The sequence below is a fragment of the Lissotriton helveticus genome, chromosome 3_1 (assembly GCF_964261635.1).
Source record: "Lissotriton helveticus chromosome 3_1, aLisHel1.1, whole genome shotgun sequence".
Classification (NCBI taxonomy): domain Eukaryota; kingdom Metazoa; phylum Chordata; class Amphibia; order Caudata; family Salamandridae; genus Lissotriton; species Lissotriton helveticus.
In genome coordinates this window covers 1106414083-1106437372 of record NC_136061.1, presented here as the reverse complement: position 1 = coordinate 1106437372, position 23290 = coordinate 1106414083, and the positions used below count along the sequence as shown (strand labels likewise).

Genomic DNA, 23290 nt, shown 5'->3' with positions numbered 1-23290 from the left:
AATTATTAGAGTCAGAGGTATGCATAGTGGCTGGAGTGTAAGCTGTACATAAAGTACTGGCCCATGTGGGAACCTGCACAAATGATCTCTGGGCATCCTGGAAATTCAGGCCTCAAGCACAGGTGACAAAAAGATGTACTGAAACATTACATAGAAAACCATAGATGGACAAAGGCTATTGACATTGTCGATGTTTGTTTCATCTGCTGCCATCTACTAGTGGACCATCTGGTCCTGGGACACTTATGGATCATTAATGAATAAATACAATCCTTCATTGTCTAATAAAGCACAGTTCCTTTTCGTATGAAGACATGTCCAGAATAATGAAAGTCAATCAATGTTTATTACCTCTCCATGGCAGCCAACTGAGTATCAATTTCTTGAACTCTGGATGTATATTCCTCAGTGATATTGTGGAATTCTCTAAGAACTGAAGCCTTCAATTCGGAATATGGGCAATCTAAGCTATGTAAAACATTTGGAACTTCTTGAAGTAGGTCAGTATTCTCTTCAGAAGAAAGCAGCAATATCTGTAGAGAAATAGAAATCAGGTATTTTAGAGAAAAGGCTTATTTCAATTTGAAAGGTATTAGGTTTGTAAATATAATAACTTTACTGGTTTTACCGTAGAATTGCATTCTCTTAGTTCCTCTTCTATAATGAGTCGTTCAAGATTAAGTCGTTCGATAATTGCCCTTTGTTGCTTCTTCACAATGTTAACCTAAATTTACAAAACACAATTTTTCAACATGTCATTTAAGTACAAAGTGTTGTTGCATTTAGATCAACAATAGGTATTAAAATATATATTTGAAATAAAATGAATGAATAAAACAATCTAGAAACAATATGCAATATAATCTTTATGAAATATCAATTGAGCTAGAACAAATTATAAAAAAACACATTCCTCAACTAGCCAATTGCCAAAAAGGACATTATATTATTTAACGTCGGAAGAAAAAGTGTTGTCACAGCTCATTCTAGTACTTTTCACTGCAGTGATCTCACTATGGCAGTGAGTTCTCAAAGGTGCCAAACTCATCAGACTAGTGTGCCAATTATTTTGTATTCGATCTCCACCCCTTATACCTTTGTTTGATCCTTTTCCACCCTTCCCTTCTGCCATTTCAGGGAGGAACAGCTGACGACATGGGTGGGGTTAAGGGCAGTGGGATCTTTAGTCACATAGGCAGGCCTTTACCGGAATCTAAGTCGTGATCCACCTCCATACTGAGGCCTTGGTCTGTTTTCCTTGTCCATTTCTTGCTTTTCTTAGGATAAAGTCAAAGGAACTGCTACTATGCACTCAAGTTTTTCTTTGATACGGCAGGTGCCTCACTCCTGCCACACTCTTAACACTTTTTGGGGGACAGAAAGAGGCGGGTGAAGGACCGGCAGTGTGATCACTGGAAGCAAGCGACATACACCAGAAGAACACATGCAAGGAAGAGCTTTGGAAGCACAAGAAAACAAATAAGGTGCAAGGCATAGTAAAAGGCCAGGTGACAATCTCAGCGGCTAGTGCAGAACATAACCAAAAGCAATGTTGCCTTGCTCTGTCGATGGTCTTTGAGAGTGGCTTTATAATGTCCAGTCACCCAGACATGACCCCTTCCTTTATTTCCTGTTGTTTATCAGCCATCTATGAATGCGAAATCCCCTGTGTTCAAATGATAATGGTCACCATCTTGGATTGAACTGCACACCGCTCTCAAGGAACAATGATACTCATATCCATTAGTTGCCATGTCCATGAGTACATAATCTCCACCTCTGCCAAATTGCATGTTGTGCTGCAGCACTCCTGTCTATCATAATCTCCCCAGAGTTTTGCTGCTGATCAGATCCAACCTACCTAACCTGAGCTCCTCCCTGGGTGTGAGTCCAGAACTCCCAGCCCAACCCTGCCTGCTGAGTCCTGACATGGGAATGATAGAAAGTTGCCAATATTGTCTGAAGAAGATATGGATACCTTTTTCAATCAATAATTTAGACTAATCTTTAAGTGGTAGGATATATAAACCCAGAAATACAGCACCATTAACATACTGAAGGGCCCTGAAAACTTTACATTTTTATTTATACAATTATGTGTTTTATATTATCACATATCTAGTGTGAATGAAAGATAACTGCCTGAAGCTCAACAAGGACAAAACTGAAGTGCTCATTTTTGGCAGCCACACTTCCCTCTGGAACGACTCCTGGTAGACAGCGGAACTCTGACCCACCCCCACTCCGAAAGAACGCATCTGCAACCTCTGCATCATCCTAGACAGCGAACTCTCCATGAAATGACAGGTCAACACCATATCCTCAGCCTGCTTCCACACACTCCACATGCTTCGCAGAATTTTCAAATGGCTACCCACCAGCAGCAGAAAATCAGTGACACAGACCCTCACCAGTCACTTGGACTAAAGCAACTCACGATATGCAGGCACCACCAGGGAACTCTTGAGAAGATTTCCAGACGATCCAGAACGTAGCAGCCAGACTCAATCTGCCCAAAAGGTCCCACATCACCCAGCACCTGAGAGACCTCCACTGGCTCCCCATCCAGAAGAGATGCCACTTCAAGCTTCTGGCCCACGCCTACAAACCCTCCACAACCAAGGACCGGCATACATGAACCACCACCTGCACTTTCACCGACCACAGAGAAACCTCTGCTCCGCCCACCTAGCCCTAGTACAGACACCACGCATCCACCGCTGCCGCACCGTAGGTCAATTCTCCCACCTCACCGCCAAATCCTGGAACACCCTTCCCCTCCACCTATGAACAACTCCCTCATTGGCAACCTTCAGAAAGGAACTTTACACCTGGCTATTCGGCTGAGACCTGCAGTACAGCACCTGGATACCCGCACGGGTGATAAACCGTACCATATAGGTACAGCTTGATTGACTGATAATATTTCGGAACAGATTATCTATTTGGAAAATTTAATTTGTAAACAATTTCCACTACAAGTCTTAGTGGGGTGCATTTTGATTACACAACAGTAGGATTAGGAACAACACATGGTATGTAGGTGTTAGTCTTCCCCACCCAATGCAACAGATGAAGTAAGCAAATTCAGCATGTGTGGCTTGTAATATCTGTGTGGCGAGATTAATCATAAATTCCAACATCTCTCTTGTTTGTTTCAAGGAGTCGAACAGTTGCTCTAACGCCTTGTTTCTTATTAATTGGGTTGCATCCAAAGTGCAAGAAAAAATCATGTCGACTTTCTCATAAAGGGCAATATAATAACTTTGAAGTTATAACATATAAGCTTGTCATGAGCCGATGAATGAAATCTATTTAAAAGTAGCTGGAAAGAGATGCTGATAGTCTGTTTAATAGCCGAAATGCTGTATGGTAAGAGAATGTAATCAGCAGTGACAAGCACAAAGTTATAAAATAGATTAGTATTTCAGATTATGGCTCCTCTTCAATGGGCTTACTAGCTTCAGAGAAAGACAGTATGTAACACCATTGACCGGCAGAGCTATTATCTATGGTGGAGACTTAATTAAACGGCCTACAGAACTAGAACGCAATTTTATTAATGTTATTATTCTAGCACATAGTAGCTTTCCATTAAAGCTAGAACAAAGCGGATATTGAACACGAATATGGAAAGTATTTCTATTGTACTGAGGGTTGAGCCTCTAAAGCACGGACGTGGGGTGGGATTCAGGGCCTAATGTACAAAGCTATTTTACAGTACAAAGGACAAAAGAGAGCCTTTGCGGCTGCAAAACAACATACAAAAAAAACTGTGGTTCAGTAACACGTTACTAAGGGGCATATGTATCATCCGTTTTTTTAGTCGCAAACGCTGCGATTCGCAAAAAAAGCAGCGTTTGCGACTAAAAAAGCGGAAAATGCGATGTATGATTAAAATCGCATCGCAAAATTAAGGAATCGCAAAATTTGCGATTCCTTAATTTTGCGTCAGCATTTAAGGAATCGCAACATTAAATGCTATGTATGAAGCACCCAAGTTGTGCGATTTCTCATTAAGCAATCGCAAAATTACCACCAAGTTCAAGTTGGTTGTAATATGCGATTTCTTTCACAAATGCACTTTTTGGCATTTGTAAAGGTGCCGTGTGGCGCTAAAGGCATGTATGTGCGCCATATGCGCACACATGTAAATTTCAGCGGTGCATCAGGGTGTCCCTATGACACCCTTGCACCCTTGAAATTATTCTCAATTTGCGATTCTCAAATTGCGTCTCGCAAATTGAAAATAACTTCCCATTCATTCCTATGGGCCTCCTGGCCTATAGAAATGAATGGGAAAGTATTCCTTAATTGCGATTCGCAATTTGCTAATCGCAATTAAGGAATATTAAGAAATCGTGAAAAAACTGCGAATTTTTACATACATCCCTATTTCAAATTCTCAAATAGCGATTTCTAAAAAATCGCTATTTGAGAATCGCAAATTAGGATGCGGATACATATGACCCCCAAATCATTTAGGTTTATACGTAATTACCATATTTGGAATTGGGGTGTAAAGCGCGTCCCTTCCACATAACGATTCCTTAAGTTATGTATTAATGTTTTGCAACCGAAATCCGTCGCAAAACATTCATATTTTATCACCGAGTCAAATGAGGTGGTAACCATTCGCAAATGTGAGCTCTTTCTCTTTGTGAATGTGGCCAATGCATTTTATTCGGAGTAGACAGTGCTCCCTGGTACCACAGCCTATGCCTAAAAAAAATTTGTTGTAACATTTTTCAATTCATTATTTAAATACTTACGCTTTTCTTTTTCGGGAAAGAGGCTTCGTTAACAAATATATATTTATTTAAAAGCAATTATAGACATGGTGGTCTGCTAACCCCAGCAAGGCACCATCCCTGTGAATCTAACCAATCATAGCGGGTTGCAATTTGCAATCTACCTGATACATTTTGGTATGTTCCAAATGAAAAGAAATTGTGAATCGATAGCATTTCAATTCACAATTTCTTATTTGAAATGTTAGTACATGATGCCCATTAAACAGTAGTTCGCATTTTGTACTCCCACATAACCTTTTAACTATCTGTGTAGAAACATAAAAATGGGCCAGGGTTCATGTTATATTGTCACAAATTATACAGAGCAGTGGTATTGGGTGTCCTGCTGCTACAGAGTGTTTTTTGGGAAGAAAAAGCTGTGTGCCAGGCGCCAGGCAACATTTGATTATGAGCCACTTATCAAAAATCCTTTCTTGTTTGCGTTTGTCAGGGCTGATCGCGTGTTTTGTGGCCTTGAGGCAAAAAGCCCTCTTGCTGGTACTAATTTTCCATGTTGGAGCAAGAAATTTAAAAGCACTTACTGATTTCGTCCTGTGAATAGCTTCATTTATTTATCGGCTATATTGACCCCATCACCCAGGGCTCTACGTTTTGTCTACGGCACATCTTAAATTTAATTCACTTGCATCAGCAGTCAACAAGGACTGCGATGTTTCCTATCCATCAGGCCAGTACATTCTTGATCACCTGTGTTTCATAGAAGAAGTTACATACACAAGAAACATCCCAATGTTTTGTGGTGGGGGCGGGGGCGAGGGGGAGAGAGAGACAAGAGATGAAAGAGAAAGAGAGGCAGAAAGACGGGGGGGGGCAGAGCGTGGGTGCATGTGCGTACGCATAAGAGAAAGAGCGGAAGTAAATTCTGAAAGAGATGAAAACAAACCCTTCTTCTAGTTAGGATAAACAAGCATTTACAATGCAACGGTCTCGCCTTTGCAAAAGTTAGAGCTATTGGCATTGTAAATGACAAACTTTTTATTTATGTTGGTTTTCGAAACAGATAAATAAATGGCAAATGCCAATAGTTTGATCTCTCGCAAATGCCACACACAAACACACAGACCCACACACACACACAGAGCCCCTCACATACACAGAGCGCCACACACACACATTGCCACACAAACACACACACAGAGCCACACACACACACTGTCTCTCACACACACACACTGTCTCTCTCACACACACACACTGTCTCTCACACACACACACACTGTCTCTCACACACACACTGTCTCTCACACACACACTGTCTCTCACACACACACTGTCTGTCCCCACCCCCGTTTCTACCCTGCCCCGTCTCCAGCCTTGACCCCTCCCCGGATCTCTTACTGCCCGGTGCCAGCCTGCTCCGCCTTGCTTCACTGCCAGCCCCCTCCCCCGGGAAACATCCTTTACGACGCAACTTTTACCACGCAGTACCTTCACAACACAGGATTTACAACGGATCCCACGCAAACTCCTCTCGAAGGATTTTTATGAGCTAAAGTTACTGGCCTTAAGAGGGAGTACACGGGAGGGGTCCCTCACAAATCTGTTTATCAAGTCTAAAGACTCATACTATCTAGAGCATGTTCTCGATGGTATTACTCCCGTTTTGACCAGAAAATTATTTATGCAGTGGCGATACGGTACACTTCCCATCAGGGCATTCACTAACCGTTGGGCCCAGTCATCGTTGAGAGAACAGTGCCCGTCATGCCCATGCCATCAGGAAAACGATTTGCACATTATATTCTTCTGTAATGCTTATCAAAGATCGAGGAAATATTGGCTCGTCCCTCTTCTTAAAAATCTAGGTTTCAGGCACTACCTCCCAGCTTACAGAATTTGAAAGACTGATTTATCACCCCCGATTGTGTTTGCGGCGGCAACATTTTTAACAGCGATGTGGCACACCCGGACCCGCTACATGAAGTCAGAGATAGATTCGCGATAAATTAAATGTACTGATGATTTTTAAATGTAACATACTGTAATTGATTTTAACAGGCTTATTGTAATTCTCCTTAATCTTTGTCTCATTTGGCATCATTTTAAATTGATTTTATACTGTTTGTATTTCTTTTATGATCCAAATAGATCGAAATAAAGATTGAAAATCAAAACAACGCAAGTCATTACAACGACTTGCGCTGGAGGGCGCTGTAGGATAGGTAATAGTTTAATTTACTATCCAAAACCTTCCCTACTATCCACGGGGACTGGAGTTGGAATAGTAAATTAAACTATTCACTATCCAGCGCCCCCCCAACCCAAGTCGTTGTAACGACTTGCGTTGTAAAACCTGCGTTGTAAAGGCATGCGTGGTAACAGCATGCTTTGTAACGACATACATCTACCTCCCCCACAGCATCGCCAGGCAGCCGTTGGTGCGAGCAACGGGGGGGCCGCAGCCCAGACATGAATAAAAGCCCCCACCCAACACCTCTCCTCCAATGCGAGATGCAAGAGTGAGGGGAGGGGGTGAGGTAAATCGCACATACTCTTAAGAGAGGGCATTGAGGCACTGGACATCTGCGAAGGGGGGGAGAGGAAGAGTGCACGCAGGAGGGCATGTATGGGACCCTTTTAATAAATAATGCTCGGGTCATTGGCAGTCATCGTAGCAGCAGAGTGCGACTCAAGCACAGAAACAAAACAAACAGAATGATATCAAATATCAGTTAACTAGTGAAATAAACCATGGGTGTTATAGAACAGTAATAGCGTATTCTAGGGGAACATGCAGCGCGCCCCGTACAGCGGTTATCAGCACGGCATGAGCCCCATAACGTGCCAACAGGCGTGCCCAAGAACGTCAGCCAAGAACAGACCAGCGGCCAGCAGGAGCCCCATGGGGGGTCGGGTCTATCCTTAGGCCTTAACTGGCCGGGTACGCGACAGACCCACTGAAGTACGGCGGACCTCTGACTAACCGCGGCCAACTCTAAAATGAACAATTTCCCGCCCACAGTCAAAAGGAGTTTGTTGTTAATTGTGTTGAATGCGGTCCTACGCAACAGCCAATCAGCATTTCGAATGATGTGCTTCAAAGCTCCAATCCTCAGTCACTTTACATGTTAGGAGTTCCCACTCGCAGACCACTCCGAAGATGTGACCAGCTGTGGGATTGTTTGTTATTCGAACCGGAAGAGCTACAATTACAACAGATGCCATTCTTTCAAAGATGATGAAAGATTAGTGGACATCAGGTTGAATCATGGATTGTTTGTGCAGCGAACAGGTGGTTATCTCAAGAGGTAACGTCCAGGGTTGGAGCTTTTAATAGGATTAAATGCACGACTGGAGTGACCACCTCTCTGTACTAATGGAGCAAAAAGAATTCGACATGTACTGAATGCGAGCACGAAGCTGTGTACTTTTCATTTGAGCAACCCTGACATGGAGACTGGAAAACGCCTAAACAGCTGACACGCTGGCAGAAGGGCAGCAGGAGTCTGTAAGCCCTGTCCTTTTCAGACTGGGGGGCGTGTTTTTCTTTCTCCCCTCTTCTCCATTGACTGGAGGAGGGGAGAGAAAGAAACGAAAAAAAACACGCCCCTCAATCCAAAAAGGACGGGGCTTACAGCGAAAAGAGAATGTCACAGAGACCTCTTCTCCAATGGCTGGCCGCCGTTTAGGAGGCCAGCCAATGGAGAAGAGGGGCGGGGTTTACCCTAGCTACTCTGAGGCATAAAGTCTCGCTGGCGAGACTACGCATGTGCGCAGCCTTCGCAAGTCTCAACCTAAAAACGGAAACAGGTCGTCTTCCCCTCCATTTCTGCCTTTATTCCCTTGTCCTTCTTTCCTTATACAGCCCTTTCTGGGGTATTCATTTTCTACTACACAAGCATTTTGAAATGTGTTTTATAGTGTTTATTTCTAATATGCAAAAGCCAGGTGGCTGAATATCAATAAAGAAGCATTGGCGATGGCAATAGGTCTGGCTTTAATGATAATATGAAGCATTATAAGTAAATAGCATATGTATTTGGAAGCAAAGAACTGTTGAATAATGTTGGTGTAAGTCAGAGGTCTTCAAACTGGGGGGTGGCCCCCTTAGGGGGGCCTAATTGATCCCAGGGGGTTCGCCAGGCACTGTCCAAGAGAATGATCATGCTGATAACAGGGCTTTATTTTCACAGAAAGAAAATGTCACAATGTGTCTATCTGGGACCGGGAGGAAGAGGACTCTACTGACCAGTTACCTCCTTATGTTTCTCCTGTCCTTTGTTTTCAGTCGCCATGGGAATCATCTGTGAAGGACTGTCACATCTCTTTTAACTGTGCTCGCTTCCAGGAAATCCCGATCCATGTGACTCTGTCACATGTTCCTATGGGGAGTCCGTATGGTGAGGATGTGTAGAGATTTGGGGTAACCCAATAAACCCTTGTAGGCTTGGGCAATGAGTAATTAAAGGTAAGAAGTGACTACAAGGGATTTTGTTCATAAACTTAGTACCTGTAATTTAACACATATCATTCTAAGGTTATTCAGGCAAATTAACCCAATTGTATCCACAGGATTACTAGATCATTATTCAGTTATTCAGAAATTAAGCAAGTAAAATGAACTTAAAAATGCAAAGAAATGCAAGAAAAGCGAAAAAGTAAGCTCACAACAAACTAATTTGATCTGAAAAGTTATTTAGTATTGACTCAATCAAGGAAAACAAATCATGGGGATAAAAGCGAAACAAATCAAATGATCACAGTTATGAATGGATGTATATACAAATCAACAAATCAATTCATAACATATCTTCAACTCCATAGATAATAGAAGAAGACCAAGTTCAATGCTGCACAAAGGTGTCTTTCAAGCAATAATGCTGTGGAGATGGAGATTGGGTCGACGTTTCAGTCTTGCTTGTTGACATCTATAAGACCATCCTCAGGACTAGTTTTTTCAAAGAGAACCCCTTCGGAAAACAGGGCGTGGTAGAAATTTTGTCGCCAAATTCGGTATGTTTCAACTTGAAAATCTGCAGTAGCTCGTGACATCAGCTGTAACTGTCGCATTCAAGACTTCTACTAAAAGCTTTATCTGAATCAATAGATCTGTCGTGGTATAAATCGCACGGACCTTGGTCTCTTAGTCGGAAATCATGCACTGCAGCGGCTAAAAGCTTTTAGTAGAAGTCTTGAATCCGACAGTTACAGCTGATGTCACGAGCTACTGCAGATTTTCAAGTTGAAACATACCGAATTTGGCGACAAAATTTCTACCACGCCCTGTTTTCCAAAGGGGTTCTCTTTGAAAAAACTAGTCCTGAGGATGGTCTTATAGATGTCAACAAGCAAGACCGAAACGTCGACCCAATCTCCATCTCCACAGCATTATTGCTTGAAAGACACCTTTGTACAGCATTGAACTTGGTCTTCTTCTATTATCTATGGAGTTGAACATATGTTATGAATTGATTTGTTGATTTGTATATACATCCATTCATAACTGTGATCATTTAATTTGTTTCGCTTTTATCCCCATGATTTGTTTTCCTTGATTGAGTCAATACTAAATAACTTTTCAGATCAAATTAGTTTGTTGTGTGCTTACTTTTTCACTTTTTTTGCATTTCTTTGCATTTTTAAGTTCATTTTACTTGCTTAATTTCTGAATAACTGAATAATGATCTAGTAATTCTGTGGATACAATTGGGTTCATTTGCCTGAATAACCTTAGAATGATATGTGTTAAATTACAGGTACTAAGTTTATGAACAAAATCCCTTGTAGTCACTTCTTACCGTATGGTGAGGAGGCAGCCCATTTAACCGACGTACAGGAGGAGAGGAGCATCGTCACCTTGGAACACGGAAGTGAAGACTCCTCAAGAAACCTGGTAGAGTCCCGTGAAACATCTCAGACCAGCAGGACAAGCGGCCATCGTCCCTTTAGGATCGGAGGGGAAGAGAACGCCAGACTTGCACATGAGAAGCTGTGAGGATCCTCGTGAACGGGAGCCGGACCCCATTCGGTACTACGAACAAGCCAGCCATGCTCCTGGAGGAACGTGGCTCCCAGATGTATGTGCCCACGTACGGGGTTGGTTCTCAAAAGGGGGCTTGACCGCCTACAAACCGCTTTGTAAAGCTGGGGAGGAAGGAGGGACCTAAAGGACTGACCTGCTTGTTAAGAGAGTTCTGGCAGGCGCTCGCAACCACTTGGTGACGGTCAGGGTGTTCTTCCCTCACACCTTTACCTAGCACAGTGTGTGGCTAAAGAGCCTAAGTGAAACCTGTTTCTTTCTTTTTTTGTTTCCTATGATTTTTCGGTCTCACTGTCCCAGTGAGAGAGCAGGAAGATCCAGTAACGGACTGTACCCAGGGCCGGACTGGGAACCAAAACCGGCCCTGGCAAAGTGCTCGGCCAGCCCCCCCCATTCCCCCTCCCCGGAGGTTGTGGGTGCCGCCGAGCTCTTTGCCAGGGCCGGTTTTCAGCCGATTTTGTTACAGGGCCGATTTTGCAGCTATGCTGCAAAAACGGCGCTGTAACAAAAACGGCCTCCAGGGGCCCAAAACCGGCCCACTACCTGTGCGGCCAGTCCAGCCCTGACTGTACCCTACCTCTGATGTCAAGACGGAAAGGGGACCTCATCACGTTACAACTGGTTTAATAATGAAGTGTCTCTGAATAAAACTCCTTGTTTCACTACTCCGTATATTGGCCTCTTACTGGTTATCCACAGAAAAACAGAGGGGCAGAAAGCTACTTTGTAATGGGACACTACGAACATCTTTTGCCATTCAAATGATGGCTGGGAGTAGGCGTCAAAGGGGATGGGCCACTGAATGATACTGTTACCCTTTAGTGAGACCTCGCTGACTAGAATATTGTGTTGGCAAACATGTGTCTGATTGCATTTTTAAAACGGATAATTGCAATGTTTAAATATGTTTATTTACATAATTAAAGATTGCCGATGTTACAGAATAATTTGGAAATACAAGTTGTCATTCGGGGGCCCCAATGATTTCTTTTTTACACAGGAGGGGGTGCAAGATTAACAAGTTTGAAGACCACTGGTGTGGGTTAAAAGGAGGAATGGCAGTTCCATTGTAAAGACAGACCTAAATATCCATGTTGGTTAATGCCTGCCCTCCTCCTATCTGTGCTGCTGCCAAAGAAAGGCAAATACAATTAATTATATAGTTATCTAAGACACTTTTACAGCATTACAATGTCATGTGATTGCCCAGAAAGTTCAAGCTCAGCCAGCTGGATAAAAAGACAAAAATATCACAGCTGGTGGAGGGCAAGCACTTGTTTGTGGAAGCACCTAACTTCTGCACAATCAAAAAATCAAAACACATTTGGCTTCAAACATATGGGCGGAGCTAAAACCCCTCTCTAGTGGTACTCACAATTGTCTGGCGACTCCTGCGCTGTCAAGCCAACATATAAGCCGGACCCAAACTTATATCGAGAGAAGGAAGAGAGCGTGCAAGTGTGTTTGTGATAGAGTTTGAGGGAGTGCATCTGTGTGAGAGAGAGTGAGAGACAGCAACAGAGAGAAATAGAAACTAGCTTAATAATCAAACAATAATAAAGAGCCAAAAACCAGAACTGGTGATCAAAAGTGAACTAAATGAAAAAAATACAGTGCCCTTTTGTTTGAATACTGTTTTTTGGGCTCCATCCCTTTTACATTGTTGCCTCTGGAACACATACATTTGTTAATGTATTACCAGTTAGATTCACAGCCGGAAGTGGAAGGCTTGGTGCTAGGCTCCTCGTGCGGCTCCCGCCAACAAGTGTAGCACACAGGGACATGACCAGAAATTGGAAATGAGCAGATTCCTCTTACACAAGAGGCTAAATTGATGCATCCCTAATCCCCCAGATCATTATGCTAATAGCCAAAGTCTGCCAAGAAACAACTCTTTTCTATTTCATCAGCCTTAAAGGGTGTTTAATTAGAATACCAACAGAGGCCAGTATAGTACTTAAACTTGTGTCAAACACACAACCGCTGTTCTGCAGTCCAGGTTTGTTTTTTCAAATGGTCTGAATAAATACCAAAGCACCAATATATATCTACTGCTGTAACCCGAACCATGTTGGCAGCAGTCGTACATCAGGGAACCACGCCACGTACAATAATTAAAAGAAAAAGTGATTATCTATGAGAAATGGCAGCAGGTGGTAAAACTACTTAACAGGACATTTAATGCGCCAAACGAAACCTCAACCGTTTGACCAATGGGAGAAATTGTCAGCCATGGGCATAGGAAGTGTGGGGGATGCGGGGATATATCCCCCCCTGGATTTTGTAGTGGAGGGGACGCGGAGGACAAGTGTGGGGGGGATGAGGGGACGAAATAATTTCTCCTCTCTCTTCTGTCTGTGGCAGGGCCATTGGTACGTCAAAGCGCGACATGGTAATGGCGCTGCTGACTTGTGACTTTCCCTTTTGTTGTGCTGAAAAAGCTTCAGGAATGTTTTCACACCTCATCCTCGCCACCGCTACTGCTGCCTACAGTATGAACTTACAGAACAAAGGAAGAGAGGTATTTTGTTGATTGCTGACTGTTTCCTGCCTCTCCTCAGGTGGACCCTACCTCATTTGACAGTTTCACGCTGAGCAATTCAGCCACTCAAAGGCTAATGTTTTGTTGAAATGTTTTGATCAGTTGAACCTCACCCTGGAACATGAGAACAATTAGCATCAGACATACTCTAAGCACACATCTTGTGGTATGTTGTGTCAGATGTGTTGATCTGTCCTTATATTTATCCAAAAAGTAACAATTTAAATACCACTATTTTGTCTTATTTCTTTTATAGCGCTACCCAACACATTCCAGGGTGCCGGATCGCTTTAAATCACACATACACATTATACATTGACAATAAATCATATGTGTTTAAATCAATTTACAGGATGTGTTACATAAGATAGTGAGGATTTCAAGGTGTAGGAGTCACATTTCCTTTCTTTCATAGTTCACTGTGCTGTATTTGAAGGATTACAATTTATGAACTGCAAGTAACTAGGGGATCTCTGTATTAAAAGCAATAACCCACTTACCCATCTACATAAAATAAAAATCCGTCATCTGTATATCACATGATTTGCTTTACGTTAGACATATTTACATTGATTCAAAACTGGGACTATTATACAAACAAAATTAGTATCAAAGGAAATAATACAGAATACTTTAAATGAGTAGAGTACATTTAATTACTCTCTCAATAATGACCATTGTTCATCATGAGTATATCACAATCTTACATACACAAAAGGCACTAGCGCCTATCAGCAGTGGAATAGAAAACACAAATCACAATTATTTATACATTAAAAACAAATAATTAACACTATAACACATAACAATAACACTACACAAATTAGACATACAAGTGTCCCCCCTGTATTTCTAAGGGAACCACTCTGAGGAAATCTAACCAGTGCAACACCGAATGGCTATTCGCTGGATAAGTCTAACTCTAATGTAGCACACAACTATTCTTAAACATTCAAAACTTTTTTTGCAAGATTCCTCCACATAAGTGTTGACGTGACCACGTTACAGCCTTATCTTCTTTGACCTCTTCAGGACAGGGTTACATACATTACTGCAAATAAAAACATCATTACACTATTACTTCTACCCCTATATATTCAGAGTGAGACATGCCGACACATGCAGGTGACCGCCCCATGCCCAAAGATGACACCAACGTGCACTGTACCAAGATCAGAACTGGGACTAGACAAAACATCTGGCTCTCCAGCAAGAGCATTAACCTCCAGAGTTATCTTACCAATATTATTATTTCCTTAGATTTACTGGGTACATAAAGATATATGCAGCAAGTGCCTTAAGCCTATAAGATACTTTAAAATGCAGACTTTGTAACCAATTAAGTAGAACAGATATACTGCCCCATTTGTCATTGCTGCCAATTTCTTTCTGGCAGAGTTTTAATAAATAAATGTATAAGTGAATACCTAGATCTTGCACCAGGGTTGATTCACTTTTTTGGCACAACTCTGCCGCAAACTCTAGTCTGTTAAATATTGTAATGCGCTCAAATGTATTCATGATAGACCTGCTTAACATATGCCAGGTCTTAGAATCTGATGTCATTTTTTGTGATATTACTTCCTGGGAGGTCATGGGTTGTGTTATCACATGCGATGTCATGCATTGTGATGTCACTTACATACTGCCTAACTTGGTTAGTGCCCCACTTATTTTTTTAGGACTTGTGCTTTGGTGGGAGAAGTATATTGGAGAATTGGTGTTGGTGGTTGTAGGAGGCTGGCTTATTAAATGGTGCGCATTTTCAGGGGTGACGCACCTTCCACTAATTCAGGCAACCCTTAAGGTGATTTTAGTGGTCTTTGATAACCGTAGAAAGCTCTCAAAATGGTAGCTGTAGAGAGAAGCCTTCAGGCTTATCTTGAAGGAGTGTAAAGCAGCTTGTTTTACCACATTTAACCAACAGTGTAGATTAGATGAAAAAGTACCACACAGTATTTATAACAATGAAGCTATTTGTTATGCAATACAATCACTAACACATTGGTATATCCCTACCTGGAGATATCAACAATACACACAAGAATACTTCAAAATAATTAGGTAAGTAGCACAAATATACACTGATGTCCAGGGGAAAACCAAACCATATACTAAGAAAGCTTTAAGGAAAATGGGACTTGGTCCAGAAGACTCCTAGGAGATGGGGACACAAGGAACTACCCAATATAAGTAACCAGGAACCCCACAGAGGTTGTTTGCAGAGTGGAAACACAGCTGCGTACCCAATGGAAGTCAATGGGGAAGTCGCGGTTGTAGTTTTACAGAAGTAGGACCCTTACCAGAGGACCCCGAAGAAACCCTTTGGAAGACAGGAGGTTGGAGAGTCACCCCACCTGAGGATGCCCCAGGAACCAGGTTATCTGCACCAGGGAAGCCGGGTGCATAGGCGTGAAGTGACATGGGAACCTGCCATAGACGCACTAGATTTCGAAGAAGATGCCTCTGAAGAAGCATGTGAAGGAGTCTGGTGGAATCCAAGAGTTGATTCTTGAAGAAGAGAACCTGCAAGCAGAGGGGACAGAGTCTATGCCACTTGGAAGTGACCAGGAGGCTCGGAAGCCCAATCCCCACCAATGTTGGGAGGTTCAAGAATGAAGACAGTGACCTTGTTGGTGCAGCTGTGAGGACCAGGCAATGCTGAGGTCGGGTGCAGAACTAGGTTGCTGGCAGACCCTGAAAGGCTGTTACTTGGAGTACAGGGGGCTCCCCTAAGGAGCCCTCAATACTTGGGATCATTCTTCTAGCACCGGAATCGGTGCTGGGGTATGATTCCAACATGTCTGATACAGAACATGACAAGGTCCAGTGCAGCCACTATATAGTTAGACATCTCGTAATAACTGATATCCACTATATACCTTAAAATGGCTGACTGCTCTTACAAAACCTGGAGAATCTATTATGGGGTTTGAAGGGGTGTCTTGCTCATGCAGGGGCACGCTCACATTTGCAACCTAACACCCTGTCTACCATGGGAGTGACTTAAAGTTTTTAAGTGTAGTGACCTCAGATAGAAGGAAACGTATATCTGTTGTGAGAGGTGCAAGCACCATGTCACACAGGCTGAATTGGCAGGCCTGTAGTCAAGTTTAAGCGGACTCCCAATGGGTGGCAAAATACATGCTGCCACCCACTGGAGCCTCTGGTGTACCTATGCCCTGGGTACCTTAGTACCATATACTAGCGACTTACAATGGTACACCAGTAGCCAATTGTGGATGTACCAAAGTACTTACCAGAGCCAATTTAGGGGAGAGAGCACAGTTGCTGGCATCCTGACTAGCATGATCCCAGCACTCTACAGTCAAAACACACTGACACCAGGCAAAAAGTGAGGGTAACCATGAAAGCAGATCCTACTTTCCTACACTCCCCCCAAACGTAAGGACGAGGGTAACCTTGCCCATTTGACTCTTCCATTTTTGTTGGCATGGTTACTCCCAGGTCTATGTTCCCATAAAAATTCCATCCCCTCTAGGGAAATCGACCACCTCAAAAGTTTGAGGTTTTCACACTTCATCGGTTTAAGGCATATGAGGGGCTTATGTTCTGTTTGAACAATGAAGTGAGTGCCAAACAGGTATGGCCTCAACTTCTTCAAGTTCCAAACCACAGCAAAGGCCTCCCTCTCAGAAGCTGACAAAAGCATCTCCATGGGGGTCAACTTTCTGCTTATAAAAGCTACTGGTTGATCCTGGCCCTCTACAGTAAGCTGTGACAATACTGCACCTATCCCTATCTCAGAAGCATCTGTATGGACAATGAATGGTCTGGAGTAGTTAGGACTTAGCAGAATTGGAGTAGAGCGCATAGCTTGCTTCAGGTTATCAAATGCCTTCTGACAGCTAAATGCTAGATATGCTGCACCACAGGCTTCCAGTCCTGTCAAGACTTTATTCACCAGCCTCTTAAATGGGGTAGGTGCAAAATGCATCACAATAAAGTGATAAGGCCCACTGGGGGTTGAAAATGCTGTTTTTGGTTTGGCATCATCATTGAGTCTGATTTGCCAATAACCAGCAGTCAGGTCAAATGAACTGAGATATTTGGCAGAGGCCAAAGTATCAATCAGTTAATCTGCCCTTAGAATTGAATGGACATCAGTCCTAGTGGAAGCATTGAGGCCTCTGTAGTCAACACAAAACCTCAGCTCTCTCTTACCATCCTGGGTGCGAAGTTTTGATACAAGGACTACAGGACTAGCCCAAGGGCTATCTGAAGGCTCAATGACTTCCAACTCTGGCCTCTTTTGGACCTCTGTCCTGATGCTATCTCTGACATGGTCAGGCTGTCTGTAAAATGTGCTCTTCACAGGCAGGCTGTCACCTGTGTCCACTTCATGGGTACACCAGGTGGTTTGACTGGGTGTCAGAGAAAAGAGACCTGAAAACTGAGAACCTGTCTACAATCAGCTTGGCGTTGATCAGTCTGGCAAGGCTACTCCTTCAACTGATCCATCAACAGGGTTCTGAGAGAGGAGATCAGGGAGAGGTCACTCTCTTCCTCCTGTCCCTCATCAGTGTCCATGAGCAAGCTCATGTCAGCCATGTCAACAAAAGGTTTCAGGCGAATCACACAAAGTACCATGTGGGTACTTCTTTGAGTACCTAGGTCAACTAAGTAAGTGACCTCACCTTTCTTTTCCAGTATAATTTGGGGGCCAGTCCACTTGTCTTGGAGAGCTGCTGGGGCCACAGGCTCCAACACCTACTCTTTCTGTCCTGGCTGGTAAACAGTAAGTACAGTCTTTTGGTTATGTCAAGCTTTCTGAAGCTCCTGGCTGGCCTCAAGGTTTTTGCCGGCCTTCTTCATATGCTCAGCCAAGTGAGAACGCAGGCACATAATATAGTCTATTATGTCCTTTGAATAGACATAATGGACCCCTAACTGTATGTCCAAACAGAAGTTCAGATGGTTCAAATGGTCTGTAGCCAGCCCCTTCCGGGGAACCTCTCTGTAGGGAAAGAGAAGGTAAGGTAGTAGGAAACCCCATTTCGCCTCAGCTTTCCTAAGAGTCCCATGATCATACCTGTGAGGGTCTTGTTGAACCTTTCAACAATCCCATTTCCATGTGGATGGCAGGGTGTGGTAAACGTATAGTTAACATCACACACTTTTCACATAGCAGTGATGTAGCTAGACATAAAGTTAGCAATTCTGTCTGAAAAGACCTCCTTAGGGAACCCAACTCTGGAAAAGATTCCCAGGAGGAGCTGGTCCTAAGGGAAATAGCCTCTGGCTATCCAGTGGCATGGTCCACCACCACCAAGATAAAACTATGTCCAGATGCTGTTGGAGGGTTTAAGGGACCTACAATGTCAATCCCTACCATTCAAAGGGAACCCCAACCACTGGTAGTGGGATTAAGGGGGCCTTTGTAGTGCCACCCGACTTACCACTGGCTGGCTTGGCAGGTGACACAGGCTTGACAAAACTCCTTGGTGTCTTCAGACATTTGGGGCCAGTGAAAGTGAGGGACAAGCCTGCACCAAGTCTTGGTTTGCCCAAGATGTTCTGCAAGGGGAATGTTGTGTGCCAGGGTCAATAAGAAAACCCCTGAACTTCTGAAATATGAGCAACTTCCTTTTGGCACCAGGTTTGGGGCCTCTACTTTCAGTACACAGGAGCCCTCTTCCTAATAAGTCCTGTGGGACCCACTGACATTCCCTGATTCTTCAGCAGCAGCTTGATGTCTGAGTTGTTCAAGACAGGGGCATGCCTTCTGCTCCAGACTCAAGTCTTTCCTTGAAGGACCCCTGCCCCCAGTTGCTCTGCCTTGTCAGGCCCACGCTCCTCTGGGACATGTCCTTCACAGGTACTGAGATCAGCTCCCCCAGGAGGCTGATTCTCATTGGGAGTCTGAGAGGAGGATACATCTTTACCCTTTTTGCTCCTTCTCTTGGGGCTGGCTGGTCCATTTCTTCAGGATCCAGGGCTCCCTCAATGCCTAACATATTGGCCTTAGCCCTAATGACATAAAAGACACTGGCTGAAATTACCATCATTTCTGCATGAGTCCTGAACTCCACTTCAGACCAGGCTGAAGTTTCCAAATGACTGCCCAGTAGACAATCCACAGGTAGGTCAAGGGATGCCACAACTCTCTTTGGGCCAGTTACCCCTCCCCAGCTGAGATTGAAAACTGCCATGGAATGATCTGTCCTGGTATTGTTGTTAAAAATAGCAATGTGTATGTACATAAGCGGCGTTCATTTATGTTCACAGTACCCCTTGGTGTAAACAGAATGGATATCGTTAAACTCTGACTGTGTTGTCCCACTAGCATAGACCCATGCACACACGTACACGACAGCCACTTTAGGCACCATGGTCTCTCAGTTTGCGGTCGATCGCCAGCGCCCCTTCCCTGACCCTGCAAGCTTCCCCCATGCACCCTGGCTGCCCCTCTCCCACATGCGCGAGTCATGAGCCCACCCCTCCCGCATGACTCTGTCCCTAAGAATCGCACCCCGCGCCTGACCAACACCTCCTGTCCCTCCATGAATACCCCTCCTTTGATGACCCTTCCTCTGAGCCTGAACGTCAGCACTGACTGCTGGTCATCCTTTAGCCCGAGAATACAGTTTACTGCCCATTACTGTATGCACTCGCCTCTCCTGAAAGAGGCCACTATTGATCATGACATCCCTACCCCCGGAGATTCGATCTGGCACACACATTCCAATGGAATCAGCAGAACACTCAGCTGCGTGACAGCCCCTCCTATTGCATGGAGGATAAGGGCCCTACTGTAGCCACGTGTTGAAATACCTTCATACTATACAAAGCGTTGATTGTAATAAAGGATGCCTGTGTGCCACAAACCTGTGTATAAAAGACGAAGCCTCAGAGAAACTTGTTAGAGCACCTCCCGAAGACACTATGCGAGTGTCCCAAATGACAGGCTCTCCTCATGAGTAATAAACCTTTTTCCTTGTCTTCCTACTTCCAGTGCCCGTCTCTTTATTTGGTAACTACTCAAGAAGGAAACAAAGAGTCGCCCTGCACCAGCAGCCTGGGCATCGGGTGCGATCGGGGCTGACCCCTTTTTACAATTGGCGTCCCAACGCGGGGTCCATCAGCGACATAGGGTCCGGTGAAGAGAGGTCCAGACGATGGGGTGAACATCTAAATGATTGGAGTATACCTGCCTTGAGAGGGCCCTCGTCCGGCTGCCGATTGAATGAGCTTCACCGATTCCGAACGGACCTCTCTCAAGTGACCTATTGTGCTGACTGGAATCCCACAGGAATGCTGCGGTAAAAACATGGAGAAAGAGAACGATCGGGCGCTGGAAAAAGGAAGGCGAAGAACTGCCCACATGGTCCGGTCCGGGTAAGGTCGTGACACACGACAAATTGCGAAATTGATTGATTGATTGATTGTTTGAAAATACTAGTATTACCTATTGATTGCTTCTGGGAGATTCTCTATTTGCAAACAAACACAGAATCGCCATACTCTGTTTAGTCTTTGCAGATAGTGAAGGGTAGGCAACGCAAAACTTTAACACGTCGTGCCTATTTTTCTCCCCATTGATTGATTGATTGAATCGAGCATTGAATTGTTCGAAGTTGGTTCTCTTAGGAATCTTCTCTGCCTGCAAACGGGGAAGAATAGGAATATTCTCTCTCCCTTTGCAGAGAGTGAAGGGTAGGTAACGCAAACCTTTAACACGTCGTACCTATTTCGTTCCTCATTGATTGATTGTTTGCCCGAACATTGACTGTTTGGGAATTGGTTCTTTTTGGAGGTATTCCCTGTTTGCAAAGAAACGTAGGAAAAACTTTGCAAGTAGTGAAGGGTAGGTAATGCGGACCTTTCGTCCCCCGTTGTAATCTGCCATACCTATCTACTCCCCACTGATTGATACGCCAGTTTCACCCGGACCATTTACTAGAGGAAGATCATCTGACCCGACCAGAGAGCACCCCTAGTGAAAAGGACATATGAGATAATAAAGTGATCACTGTATCCTGTTAACAGAAACTTTAGCATGAAACGACCTGGAAAGAGAGGAATAGGAAAACGAAATCAGTAGGCCACTGATGAACTTTTTATTAAATAACGAACAAAGAAACGATAACAATACGTAATGATAAAACCTATTAATGCCCTAGAAACAAGAAACGTTAGAAATAAGAACGGTAAACTGGGGAAAATGCAAGTCAGCAGAACATCCGCCCCCACTCTGGAAACTTCCAAAGTGGAGCAGGGTTGCGGCTACGCCCAGCCGGAAGCAACCCATATAAGGCGGGTCCTGCTGCCAACAGTCGGCCAGGAGATCATCACGTAGGGTGTAGCCGGAGGAGAGGCCGAGGCCAGCGGGACCCGGCCAGGGGATTGCCTTGACAACGCTGGAGAGTTGCAGGGGGGGAATGTCTATGTCCTCGACCCTCCCCTCTCTCTCCCAGTCCGGCCGCGGTGGCACTTGAGAGTTGCAGGTAGTCCCCCCCACTCTCTCTCCCGGTCCGGCCACCAACGGCCGGGGGCTGGGGCCGACGGGATCCGGCTGCAGCCGATGAGCCAAGGAACCCGTTTATGGGGCCAGAGCAAGGGGCGTCCGGCCGACATCCACCGGAAGCCCGGCCCAAAGACGGACGGGACATTTTTTTCTTTTCTCCTTCGTAATGGCAGCGACAACACGCCAGACACCACTTCTTTCCTCTATAATTGCTGCGACAACTCTGGGGGGGATGTCTTGCACATGCCTCCGACCCCCCCCGTCCTCATCGCCTGGTCCGGCCATAACAAATGTCAAGCGAGACGCCGTGGGGTGCACTGGGAGGGAGAGACGGTGCGAACAGGCCTCTCCCGCCTCCCAGGTGGAGGCTTCCCAACTGCACCCTCAGCGCTCCAGGCGCCTGGAAAAGGGTTCTTCCACTGTGGCGATGCTGCAACGCCTCGCCCGGCAGGTGGGAGCCCGTCCGCTCATTTGACCCCGCGATCGCCGGTAGCTGCCGAACTCTCAAAATGGCGATCGACCTGGCAAGAGCGGGCCCAGCATGAAGGAATGGCCCGGTCACTTGTTGACTCCACCGTCATAGTTCTCCACAACCTTGAAGATTCTAGAGGAGCCGCGGGAGTCCCCGACTCCCGCAAATACCCCCGATGGGGAGTGACTGCCATGATTGCCCACGGAATGATGGAAATGTAGCCGCAGGACGTCGGCGCTCCCATGCTGGCGCCAGCCTCAGTTTGAATGACTAGAGTCCTATAGACCACAGTTCGGATCAGTTCCGGTGAAAGCACAGTATGACCCGGTAGGAACATTGTTGCCTCCCTCCCCCCTTTTTTTGACTGATGGTTCAAACCACCGATCCTTTCTTTTGCCCTTTAACGGAACTTTGGGACTGCCAAAGGAAGCTCTGGGTCAACCACGAGTTAGTAGAGATTTAGACTATGCCTGGTTCTGCCTGACTGCGCCCAAAATGGCGCCGATGCAAATGAAACCCTCAACTCTATTGTACCCCGATTGCTCAGCCTTGGTGTCATAGGATATGTATGAAGTTTTTTAAACATTTAGATTGATATAGGATGTGTACTGATTGTGAGTTCGAACAATGGATTGATATAGGATGCATACTGTCAGCTCGAACAATGAATTGATATGAGATGGGTACTGATTAGGTGTTCGGACAATGAAGGACAATGAATTGGCATAAGATGGGCACCGATTGAACATTCGGACAATGAATTGTTGTTTAAATTTTGCACATCATGATTATTGAAAGTTGGAAGCCCAACACTTATGACACTCGCTCACACTGAAGTCTCGACATGATTTTATTGCGCTTTTTCGCACTTTATTTATGAAATAAACGACCACCGACTCCATCAAGCTTTCACTAATAAAAATATCCCCACATCTACCGCTCCAGCCTGCTCCGTGGCCGGTCCACGGGGTTGTAGGCCCGTATTTATGCACCG

General features: G+C 44.6%; 1 protein-coding gene across 1 annotated transcript in view; it reads right to left on the bottom strand.

Annotated features, from left to right (window-relative positions):
- CCDC148 (coiled-coil domain containing 148) overlaps window positions 1-23290 on the bottom strand; it is a 1212845-nt gene that overhangs the window by 626437 nt on the left and 563118 nt on the right. Inside the window, exons 7-8 of the mRNA XM_078681707.1 lie at window positions 629-724; window positions 352-533 (exon numbers count right to left, since the gene is read on the bottom strand). Of these exons, the coding sequence (XP_078537833.1) occupies window positions 352-533; window positions 629-724 (278 nt within the window). The remainder of the gene's footprint in view (window positions 1-351; window positions 534-628; window positions 725-23290) is intronic.